The 12,408-nt window shown below is 39.9% G+C and overlaps 2 protein-coding genes across 2 annotated transcripts in view; one reads left to right on the forward strand and one right to left on the reverse strand.

Moving 5' to 3' along the window:
• On the reverse strand, positions 1-10,543 carry LOC144054702 (uncharacterized). Its single transcript, XM_077569920.1, is given in 8 exon segments — positions 1-875; positions 969-1,318; positions 2,561-2,794; positions 3,727-3,843; positions 4,098-4,193; positions 4,339-4,431; positions 4,929-6,407; positions 10,417-10,543. Coding segments are annotated over 8 exon segments (2,991 nt in total). The 3' UTR covers positions 1-380.
• The window catches only part of wdr19 (WD repeat domain 19), a 21,281-nt gene continuing 17,596 nt past the window's right edge, over positions 8,724-12,408 (forward strand). The window contains exon 1 of the mRNA XM_077569918.1: positions 8,724-8,836. Coding sequence (XP_077426044.1) covers positions 8,813-8,836 — 24 coding nt within the window. The 5' untranslated portion in view covers positions 8,724-8,812. The remainder of the gene's footprint in view (positions 8,837-12,408) is intronic.

The following is a 12,408-nucleotide window of genomic DNA, read 5'->3' on the forward strand; positions in this document are numbered from 1 at the left end:
CACGTGAATGTTTAGAAATTTATTTTTTTGTTCTATCTCAAGACAAAATTGTTGAAGTTTTCACAAATAATGGTCAGCTGTACGGTGGACACATTTTTATCAGCATGATATAACATTATTCTAAGACTAATGAATTTTGATTGGGAAAATCCTTTTTACTTGTCATTTCAGTCAGAATAAATAAAGTGTAAGTTGTATTTTTGGGGGTCATATGACCCAAGTGGACATTGTAGATCATTACAAATGTTCTTTATCATTCTGTTTTCCTCCCAACGTTCAGTTTTGAGAATCACAGCAGTGAGGATTCTTGCAGAACCGCCTCAAGGCACCCGCCGCCATCTGCCGCTGCGATTCATCGTTCTGCACCATTCCCATCCGTCTCACTGCCTCCTCCAACGATTTTTGGGTTTCTCCTCACACTCGGGGCCCTCGCAAGTGCCGGAAAGTAGGTTGGCAGGTGTGGGGGCAGGCTTTGCCGGAGCGAGCGTCTCCTTGCCGACGCTCATGAGCAAAGCCGGGAGCTCGTACGAAATGGCCTTCTCCAAACGGTCCAGCATGCAACCACCCGTCCAGCTGCAGTGGTAGCACAGCTGCTGGAAGTTGGACACTGGATTCACGCCAAAGAAATCTTGATAGGCCTCCTTACTGGGCAGGTCAAACTTGCTGACGTTGGTTTTGGCCAGAATGGACTTGAAGATGTAGTACTTGTCTGGGTCAGTGACAATGTCATGAAACACCTCATAGGGATCACCAAACCAGCCCAGCTTTTCGTGGTAGGTCTGGAGGTAACGGTCAACAAGGAGGGCGTGAATGCGCACTCGGATGCCATGTTGCCGGATGAAGGCAATCTTGTTTTCAATCTGGTTCTCTATCACCTGCAAGTGTGAGATTAAATAGAACCAGCCACCATTTTAAACTAGAATGACAGATGCAAGACTTTGCCAAGGTTGAACTGTTGTAAGTCATACCTGGTTCAAGTCCTCCAACAGAGACGTCTCTTCCTTCATAAAGAGCTCCCGGCTGGTATCGACTGCGTATTCCTGAGTCCAAAAAGAGCTCACATACACCCGAGGAGGTTCTGTGGCATTGATGAGGGGCGCCATGCTCCAGAACAGGGCTCCGTAGACCCTCATCAGGTCCTGGGTGGTGAGACTGTCGGCCTTGTTGAGGATGATGCGGATTTGGGACTCACGGCCCTTCATCTGCCGGAAGAGCATTTCCAGCTCTCCTCCCACATCAAGTTTGGTGGGGTCAAAAACCAGGAAGATCAGATCAGCTCGGTCAATGAACCACTGGCACACCTCGTTGTAAGGGTACCCTGATGGGGGCGAAGACAAACGAATGGCTGTAAGTTCTCAGATGAATTTTGATGTCTGTTTTACAACAAGAAGTTGCAAAACGAGACGAGTCCATCAAATAGGTCTCAACTGTTGTTAGCCTGGGATCCGCATTGCCCTACTGTTGCAATGTTGCCACCCACTTTGAAAATACCCTCTGAAAATATACATCTATTTTTAAACAGAATAAGTGAAGGCAATTCAGATCACAATCACCTGAGCGTGACAGAACTGCATGTATAAAAATGAATACAATAAAAAAAAAAAAAATGTAATTTATATCTCAGCTCTGTTCCTTTGCTGTTAGGAAAGTGCAACACCAATAATAATAATAATAATAATAATAATAATAATAATGCATGGGATTTATATAGCGCTTTACAATGGAATGGATTGATGCAGTTTGCATCCTTTTTAGGAACAGTAAATGTTTTATCAGTCTTAAGGGGAAGTAAAGCCAAATGTTTTCTTTACAATAATATGTTGTCTAAACTATTTTAAACATGGCATTCTTATTAATATTGTGTTTGTGGACTTTGAATTAAGCAGAAAAATCCACCTGTTTTTATCCATCTCAGCGAGCTGCCATTTTGCCTCTTGCTGTTGAGACGGAAAATCACATCAAAATTGCTGAGAGCTCAGGTAACAACCAATCACGGCTCAGCTTCTGAACGTCAAATGACCAACCTCAGGTGAGCCAACAGGTGAGCCATGATCTGTTGTTACCTGAAGTCTGAGCTAATGTAATTTTCAGTCGACAGCAATGGCAAAATGGCCGCCCCCTGTGATGGATAAAATTGAGTGGATTTCGTTGCTTAATTCATATTCCACAAACACAATATTATTCAGAATACAATTTTTAGACTATAGTGGGGCTATTATTCCCTGGATTGTCTGGCAACCAGTTCAGGGTGTACCCCACCTACTGCCCCAAGCCACCTGGGATAGGCTCCAGCACCCCAGCGACCCTTGTGAGAGATAAGCGGTTAATAAAATGGATGGATGGGGCTATTATTGTTATGAAAATTGTTGAGTTGACTTCCCCTATAATGATTACGATTAGTGTAAAAAGCCTGCTTGTGCCATGTGACAATATATTTTTGTATGGCGCTGCGCAAATCCGTTCAAAAAATGAGGAACGTCTGGAAATTCTTACAAGCTACCCACGACCCACCCAAAATGTGTACGTGAGCCACCAGTAGAGAACCACTAAAATAACTTACCTCTTTCCTGCTGTTTGCGGTTCTCAATGATGCCAGGAGTATCAACAATTGTGACCCTCTCCAGAAGCTTGTGGGGCATCTCATAGCCCACCAGCCTTTCCAGGAAGCCCTGGCCAAACTTCTCCAAAGGCGAGAAGGAACGCAAACTGTCGGCTGCCATAACGATGCCCTCTATGGTGCGATACTTCTCGCCATGCATTATTACAGTATACTCAGAGGTTGTGGGTTCAGCACCTGATGGAAAGGTAAACAGAACATAAGGATCGCTGAGCTTTGGCATATCAGCTCTATAGTTTTACTTGCAATATGGAAGTGTTCCAGTAGTTCCGGGTAACATATATAAGAAAACAAAACAAGTGTGGACCAAAATATGGATGTTGGGACTGCGTTCTTAGGAAAGCATAGTTCCCTTCCCCTGAGCAAGGCAGTTAACCTTCCACTTTGTTACCAGTGTGAATTTAAATTAGCTTCATGTATAAAAAAAGAAAAAAAGTATAAACTAATACTAATTCGTAGGGATGGTCGACACTACTCTTTTTTTTTTCAGATCGATCCCAGTACGAGTACTCAACCCTTGAGTAGTCACCGATACCAATATCACCAGTGCTTTTGATAGATAAAATTTCATCCCCAAAAAATGAATAATTTCAAAGAAAGGTCTATACATCCCAATATAACATTTTTTCCTTTAAATTACATGAAATTAATGGTGAATTTCTGTTCTTCTAATTAAAATTTTCTAGTTCCTGATCATAAAATGGTCACAAGATCAGTTGCCGCCGCGAGTATCGATACCTTGAAATAAGGCCAGGTATTGGCCCGATACTGATACGTGGTATCAGTACTCGCCTAAGCTCATGCTTATAAGTTATATCTGTGTTAACTGCAAAATAGTCAACATAAAACTCCTTGATAAACACATGCAGGACTATTTTGGGAAAATACATTTAACCCTCCTGTTATGCAGCGGGTCAAATTGACCCATTACCTTTTTATTTATTTATTTATTAAAGAAATCAGTTTAGTGATTCTAACCAACTATATTTAGATTTTGTTTTTTTTGAGTCCGACATTTTATATGACGGGTCAAATTGACCCAGGGAGTTAATTGCTGTTTCTGATAAACTAACGTACAAGTAATAGGAAGGTGAACCAAATGCTCTTACCTGTATATAATTCTTGTGAGGTGTCATGAAGACCCAGCAGGTAGTTGATCATGGAGGACTTGCCCACACTCCAGGGTCCAAGGAACAAAACCATGGGTTTAGAAGCGATTTCCCCCTCTACAGTTTGTAAGGAAAGACAACTATACCAGATTTGGATTGACAGACAGCACGTGGCTCACTTCACAAATTCAGTTGCTGAAAATAAAAATCATGAAGCTCCCGAGTTTTCAGAACCTCCCTGCCCTGATTTCTTGTGCCATCTTGTGGCCATAATCTTTGATCATTCACAATCAAGATGTAGGCGCAACCTATCTTGGCTCAGATATGAATTGATACGCAGCAGAAGTGTGACACAGTCTGTGTGATTTAACCTGTGACTTCGTGCTGCCTGAGTTCATTGTACTTGAAGGCTTGTTCCATCGGTTTGATGGCTGTTTGATAGATGTTCAGTAACTTCTTCATTGCAGCTGGAGACAAACGTAGTTGAGATTGAGAACATGACAGGTCAAAAGTGGGAAGGAGACATTTTGGGGAATGGGCTACAGTGCATTCTGTTGACATTTTACTTTTCTCTATTGTATTTCAGGTTGAAAATTTAATTTACTCCCTTACCTGTCACCTGAGCTGAGGGTTCAGCAGCAGCCAATCTCAGTGTGTCCTCAATATGGGAGCGGTCCCTCATTGCTGGACCTTCATTTGTTTTCCCTTATTGGCAGAGCAGACTGTCAGTCATATCGTGAAAACTTGTTAATTAATTTATGACATTATAAAGAATTGTGGGTATTCGTGCTTTGGATGATTATGTTTTAAACCCTTTTTTTCTCAAACAACACATTCATTTTGTGAATGTGATCCCCAATGCTTCCAACTGAACAGGCTTGACTATTATATCATGCTGTAGCACATCTATCAGTCTATTCGCTTCCTTTGCTATTTTGGTCTGTTTATTTCTGTACCAGAGGTTGTTGCTAATTCCTCTTCAGCCACACACAGTGTCATATTCAGTGGTATTGACATGCCTGGGAAAGAAAGCCTGGAAGCTGAGAAAGATCTTTTAAGTGCCATGACCTTTTACATTTCATTTACAGTTCGTTGCATTAATTGCAGTTGCAAATAAGTGTTTTAAAAATGTCTTTCATGTTAGGTCTATTGTACAAGTATGTTGTATGAGTATATGACATCCTTTGTTTTTCTTGTAGTACCGTTGGTCTGTGCAGACTCCTCGACCTCCACCAGAGTGTCCTCCACCTTATGAGCCACTTCAGATGTTTCTTCTCCAAGATCTTCTACTGTTGCTTCCTCAACAGACTCCTGTGTGACTTCTTCAACGACCTGTATTTCAGGAATTACTTCTGGTTCTGCTTCAGGCTTTGAAAATGTTTCCGGCCCAGAAACAAGTGCAAGTTTTGGGACATCTCCTTCTAAGTCATTATTTGTAACATTTGGTGTTTCTTCCTCGGGTTCTGACAACACTTCTGGCTCAGCTTTATATTCTGCTTCAAGTGCTGACATTGCTTCCAGTTCAGCTTCAAATCGAGATTCAGGTTCTGAGACCACTTCTGCTTCAGCTTCATATTCAGCTTCAGGTGCTAATATCACTTCCGGTTCAGCTTCAAATTCTGATTCATGTTCTGAAATCACTTCCGTTTCAGTAGCACGTTTCTCGTCAGGTTCCGATATCCTTTCAGGTTCAACTTCATATTCTGATATCGCCTCTGGTTCCGCTTCATTTTCTGCTTCAGGTTCTGATATCACCTCCGTTTCAGTGTCATAGATTGCTTCAGGGGCTGATCTCATTTCTGGGTCAGCAGCATGTTCTTCTTCAGATTCTGACAAAACTTCTCGTTCACCGTTATAATCGGATTCAGGTTCTGATATCACCTCTGTTTCAGTGTCATATATTGTTTCAGGGGCTGATATCATTTCTGGGTCAGCATCATGTTCTTCTTCAGATTCTGACAAAACTTCTCGTTCACCGTTATAATCGGATTCAGGTTCTGATATCACCTCGGTTTCAGTGTCATAATGTGCTTCAGGTTTAGATGTCACATTTGGCTCCGCAGACTCAGCACTCATTTCAAGAATGTTTTCTGGCTCTGATTCAGCACCTTCTGGGCCAATTTCCTCCCCAGCTATTTCTCCCTCCTGCGTCTCCTCTTCTGTTTCCTGGAGCAGTTCCTCCTCTTCTAAATCGGCACCGTGAGGGATAACTGCTTCATCTTTTGGCACTTCATCTTCTGTGTCTTCACTTTTGCCTTCCTCATCCATAAACTCTCCTGCAGAAGATACAACCTCGCCAACTGCTTCCTTCTCGTTAATTTCCTCTGCAATGGATGCCTCATGTTCAGCAGATGCCACCTCCTCTTGGTTCTCCTGTACTGCGTTTTGGAGAACAGCTTCTTCTTCTTCTCCATTGCTTGGTTCCTCAACAGTGGAAGGTTCAGTTTGTGCTATCTCAGCTGGTTCTTTGTCACCCTGTGAAGGTGAGGCTGACTCTTCTTCAGACGCAGACGGTTTGGGAGTACAAGGTTGACACATGGGCCTCTCTGGGGCCGGCGTGTCATTGGACGAACTCTGGCTGGTATGCTCCTCTGCTGTGCCACATCCACAGGAGAAGAGGTTTCTCTCTGGCTCCTGGAGCCGTACAGGCACCAGTGGGTCTTCATCAGGGATGGATGATCCTGGCACCAAACCACAAAAGTAAAGAAGAAAAGAGTTCATGTTATCTAAGTGTTATTGTTGACATGTTGAAGTGTAATTTTTTTGCAAACAACACATAACACATGCTGTTTTCCATCCTCATTGCCATACAGCAAATTGTTGTATACATTGTGTATGAATGTTGGCTTTTCATTTAATTACATGATATTTTATTGAAATTGATTGAGGAACACATACACTAACACACAGCCCACAATATTAGGTACGCCTGTATAATCTAATAAGATCCGATATAAAGGCTATAAATTCGGCCTACTAAGTTTTGATTGATTTTCAGAGATAATAATTTAAATTTAAATTAACTCAAAGTAAACAGTTACTTTCAAGGTCACAACCACTATTTAATTTTATCCGCCTACTCGTGTGAACACACAGTAGAGCACATTCTTATGTGCGGCAGCTATTTAGTATGTGTACAGTTCACATTACAAGGTGGAGACAGTGAAAAATGACGACGGGCATAAGCAACTGGCACAGTTTTTTTAATTTCATTTATCTTTTTACACATTTGTCTTTGAGCTTCTCAAACCTAAACAAGAAGTATTGGCTTTGTTGAGTTCTGTGCATCAATTATTTTAAAAAGGATATCTGATCTTACAAACATTAACATTGTTTTGCCTTTGTAAGTGCTTACATATAAATTGTTGTGTTTCTGACAACACATCAAGTATGCAATATATAATTTGCCTGTATCTAAAGATGTGTTTGAGCAAGCCGTTGTGCATTTCTGCTACACTGTTTTGAAACAGTGAGGCTAATTCACATAACTGCCATCCATATTGAGTGACCACACTCATGACATAATTAGCTAGGCAAAGCCACTTTCAAGTGATGGCTTGAGTCTATTGTATATTTGGTGGTAGGGATGTAACGATATCCAAATCCCAATACGATATTCTCACGATATGAAGCTCATGATACGATAATTATTACGATATTGTGGGGAGGTTGGCGACATAAAAAAAGGTCACAATATTGTAAAAAAAAAAAAAAGAGTTCATACTAAAAAAAAAGCACCATATTGTGCTTTTGTACATAACAGCAATGCATACAAACAACCTACAATCTACAATAACACCTAATATTGAGGCACTTATTGACTCGGTTCACAAGTATATTACGTTCCCATCCATCTCGTGGATTTTAAATATAGAAGGGCTAAAACATGCCTTAAGAAAATTAAACTGCACCAAAAAAAAGTAGCCACCAGAGGGTGCTAGAACTACACAAATGGAAATCAACTTGACTTTTTGTAACAGATGGTGCTGCTTTTAATATTGTGACATGACGACGACAATATTGTGGCAGTTTTAATATCGCGATATCATGATAATGCCGTTTTTTTGTTACATCCCTATTTCATACACCAGGCTTAACTTCTGCAATAGTAGCAAACATCTGACTGCCGCACATGAGTGATGCGGAAGAAGAGGCCAATAAAAACAGCTGCTGGAACAAACACACAGGAGATCCAGCACACTCTCACACTCGTCGGCAAGATCATGCCTGATGTTATGCGGGGATGACAACATGCAGCCTATACACCCCAGCCCCAGTAATCACGGTAACAAAAGTCCAACTCACTATTGGCCACTTGCATGAGAATGGCCCAACGTCCCAAATAGACAGATTTCAGCAAAACAAGAAAAAGGGTGTGCTATAATTCTTGATCCTTGTTTTATTTTGATAAAAGCATATCAGAGACATAGTAATTGTGTCCCTTTTAAGATTGTTACACCACACAAGTCGACACAACAGTAACTTGACTAGAAAATGGCACTATTGTGACTCTATTTTGTTATTGTTTTATTTGTGTTACAGTCTTACTTTTGTTCATATTGGCTCAGATGGCTTATTTGCCTTGCTTTGAAGATGTAAAGTCATAATAATCTTTAAATTCTTAATAATAAAAAACAAAGCTACCTACAGTATTTGCTAGTTTGAGTTCATGGGTTTGGTTTATGAGGTTTATCTGTACTATGATGCAAGCAGCACCCTCACTCTTGCAATAATCCCCCATTCACGCCATCTATTTTAAGATGCTGAATCACATATTAAGCTATTTATTGCAGATGATGTGCTTTACTATTTTATCACGCTCTTTTGAGATTGTCATCATTCAAGTTCATGCGTCAAATGTCGCATGTTCAATGTGTATTGCCACTGTGTTGCCTTTATTGTCGCACATAATACAAGGAGGCGTGTCTTAGGTGTTCCACAAATGTCAGCAAGTGTCTGTTTAAGGGTTCCTTGGTCAACTCCTGCACTATGTTGATGTTGTGCGGAGGTCTGGGTGAAACGTGAAGTGTTGTGAGACATGCCTTGGAGCTGAAAGTCACCTTTCTGTTGCAGAAATAGGTCCAGAATGACTCGTGGTGAAAAGAAGGAGGTATATTTGTGATTTTCTTCTTCTTTTTTTTTTTTAGATGAGGTGTTGTGACTTCTGTTTAGCAGCAAAATATGAGTGTGGATGAGTCATGATTTAATAAACCTAATTCCATGCATGGACTTACAAAATGGTTGTAAATTAACGTCCATGGAATGTTTGAAAATATATTTGACAGTTTCCAAGTGAATCAATAGTATAGTTAATGGGAATTAAAAATGAGGTAAGATTCGGACCCACAACCTCTCTATAATGTGAGGCAAACATGCTAGCCACCACTATAGGCCACCACACTGCCTGCAAATTGATGGCAACAGTATTTTCAAATGTTCTTATTATTATTTGGTGTATCTTTTACATAATAAATAGACTGTATACGTACATCAAACTTCAGTAGCCAAGATTAAACTGAAGCCCCCCGACAACGTAAAATTTAGCAGATTTCCAGTTTATTACAATTGATGTAATCATGTAGCCTATTTCTGTTCATCCCGCCATTCACAGAATTTTGCGATTACTTCAAACCTCAACACACTTGCTAGGGATTTGATACACATATTATTGCAAGCAAATCTATACAGTGTATTTTCATCCTACAAGTGCTTTAGCTTGTCTGTTGTAGGCACTTGAAGCCGGAATGACACATTAACAACTTTACATCATAGACACTGAGATTTATCTAAACTTCACAATAATCAAATACTATTGAATTGACATATGACCTCAAAGTGAATGTATCTGTGTGCATATTCATTTAATAAAGACATCTATGGATTGTGGAAAGCCACAAAGAGATCAGTGAGCCGAGTATCTGGTGACGATTCAGCCTGACAAATGCCTGACGTGTGACTACAGCTGTTTGCTGGGTCCAAAATGAACCTATTGAAGGGCACACAAGGATATCCTCATGAAGTTGAAAACACAAACCAATTGCACATAATTCTCTTTATAGCTAGTTCTGATGTACTGTACTTAATAGAATCAATGTCATTATCATATTGTAACATCTAAAAAGAATAAATGAAAAACAGAAGAAAACAGATTCAGTTGCGAAATAACTTATTTCATCGTGATTAATTGGTGTTTCAAGTGAGTGTGCGTGGTTGTGTATATGTAGCGAGCCTAAATCAATCTGTCAGCTGTGTCTCTCCAGAGAAATGAGAATGAACAGCAGGCAGAACATTTTCCATCAGCTGGTGTCCCACCTCAGACTGACATTTCCATGTTATACCCTCAAAGCTCCAAACTGCACGTCATCAGTATTCTACAAACGTTTTATGTAGGATTAATTCCTATGATTCATATCTTTATATTTTTTTCACATTATCTTTTGACCACTGGAGAAAATAGTCCAAAAGGTCCAGCATGTTGGTTCACTGTGCTTCCCGAGCAATCATTTTGTGTCCACACTAAAACCACACACCTATTGTGTAGTCATTCTGTTACAGTATACAGTATAAGCACTTTCTCACTTTCCCTCACCCAATCCTCATGAATGCTGCACTACAAATCATACTTCACATGCGTCAAGCACAGCTGCACTGACATGTTACAGCACAGACACCAAAGCCTCTCAGCCATACCTGCAGCAGACAGAGCCAGCAGAGCCAGAACGCAGCACACATGGACCAGAGACTTCATTTTGGCTGCAAGGGGCCACCCCTCCTCTTCCCAAGATATATATACCCCTCAGGCAGAGTTAGAGGTCATGTGCCCAGTGGAGGTGGGGCACAGCAACTGTTGTCTTACCCCGATTGGTTATTTCAGCAAGCTAATAGAATTCTGAATAGCATACTATACTTACTATACTATACTGAACTACACTAAAATACTGTACTGTACGTCAATGATAGAAAGTTGATGACATCAAAGTAACATTTTATTTTTAAACATACACAAGAAGGGTCATCTTTTGAGCCATCGCACTTTCATGAATACTGTATATTATTTTGCTCAAATGTGATCAATCATGATTGTTTCAATGGCATGGTAACCCAGTTCGGTGTTTCCAACCAGGGTCCTCTAACACAGTGGTCCTCGAGGACCGGTATCCAGCCTGTTTTCCATGCCTCCCACAGCCAACACAGGTGATTCATATCATCAGCTAATCAGCAATCTCTGGAGAAGGCTGATAACGATCTCCACCTGTGTTGGCTGTGGGAGACATGGAAAACAGGCTGGATACCGGTCCCTGAGGATCAGGGTTGAGGACCACTGCTCTAACACACAAGTGTGCCATTATCAGTTTCACTTAGTTTTACTATAAATAATGTACAGTATATGTTGTCTTTCTATGCCAGCTACCTATGTTTCCACGTTGCTATTCATACAACAGAAGTCACGCAGGCTTCTTGCCAGTATGTCAGATTTCATATTGAGTAGGTTGTGTGAGTAATTGAGACATTATCATACTACTACTTAGTCATACTTTTTGTGACATTTTTGTTAGGTAGTGTGCAAATGTAAAATATGACTTTGCTCATTAAAAACTGGCACACGCTGATCTATCGGTTAGCGCAACTGTCTCACAATTAAGCAAATTGGAATATTAATGTTGGGTAGTGTTGGGCCTATTGATTCTGTGGTATTGATATATCGATTTACACAAAAGGGATTTACACACTTAACTCTTTGGAGACACCTGGTTTCAATGCATTTCGTTCGTATTTGTAGCTAGCGCTCTTTGATTGTTGTTGGCCTGCGGTATTTGCATATATACTCATATTTAGTATTCTATATTGTTTATATTTGTATCCTATGGGTTGTCAGTTAAGTATAGTAGGTTGTTCGCAAGAATTCCAGTTTCCTCTCTTCTGACTTTTACATTGATTCTTTTATCATTACAGTTCTTCATTGCAATAAATATTTTCATGCTGTTTTAATTAATGTATAGTTCCCTTTGGCTCTAACTTTTACATTGTATTTTTTACGTTTTTTTTGCAAGTTATCTTCGTATCTTATCAAACATGAGCAACCTGATGAAGCCCTTAGCGAAGTGCCTTGTTGTAAATCAAATATATATTTTTCCTGTGTGCGGTAGCAATCCTAGAATCCCTAGAGGTCATTTTGGGGTTACATTAATTTATATTTATCGTAAATTCACATTTATTTTTATGTTTTATTTTTTACATCCTTTATAAAAAGCAAGTAATGTGTTATCAATAATATGTTATGAACCAAACGAACGCATTAAAATTATTAAATGGTCAGTTATTTCCATGTGTTTAATTTGGGTACAGGCACACGCACACATACATTTCGGTATTATTATTATTATTATTATTATTATTAAATATATAAATAAATACAAAATCACCCATCACTATGCTGAATGTAACGTTATGCCCTCCTGACCGACGTAAAAAAGTTATACCTGTAGGACATAATGCCTCTTTCGTGAGAAATTGTAACTAAAAATGATAATAATAAAAGAAAGAAAGAAAGAACGAACGAACGAACGAAAGAAAGAAACTCTCCCTTGGTGGAATCGAACTACTTTCCAGTCTTCCGCGTGACAGTAACGACTGTTAGAGCTCAAGTTGTACACAGACTGTAACCGCACAGAAATTATTTTC

Source organism: Vanacampus margaritifer, chromosome 7, assembly GCF_051991255.1.
Source record: "Vanacampus margaritifer isolate UIUO_Vmar chromosome 7, RoL_Vmar_1.0, whole genome shotgun sequence".
Taxonomy (NCBI): domain Eukaryota; kingdom Metazoa; phylum Chordata; class Actinopteri; order Syngnathiformes; family Syngnathidae; genus Vanacampus; species Vanacampus margaritifer.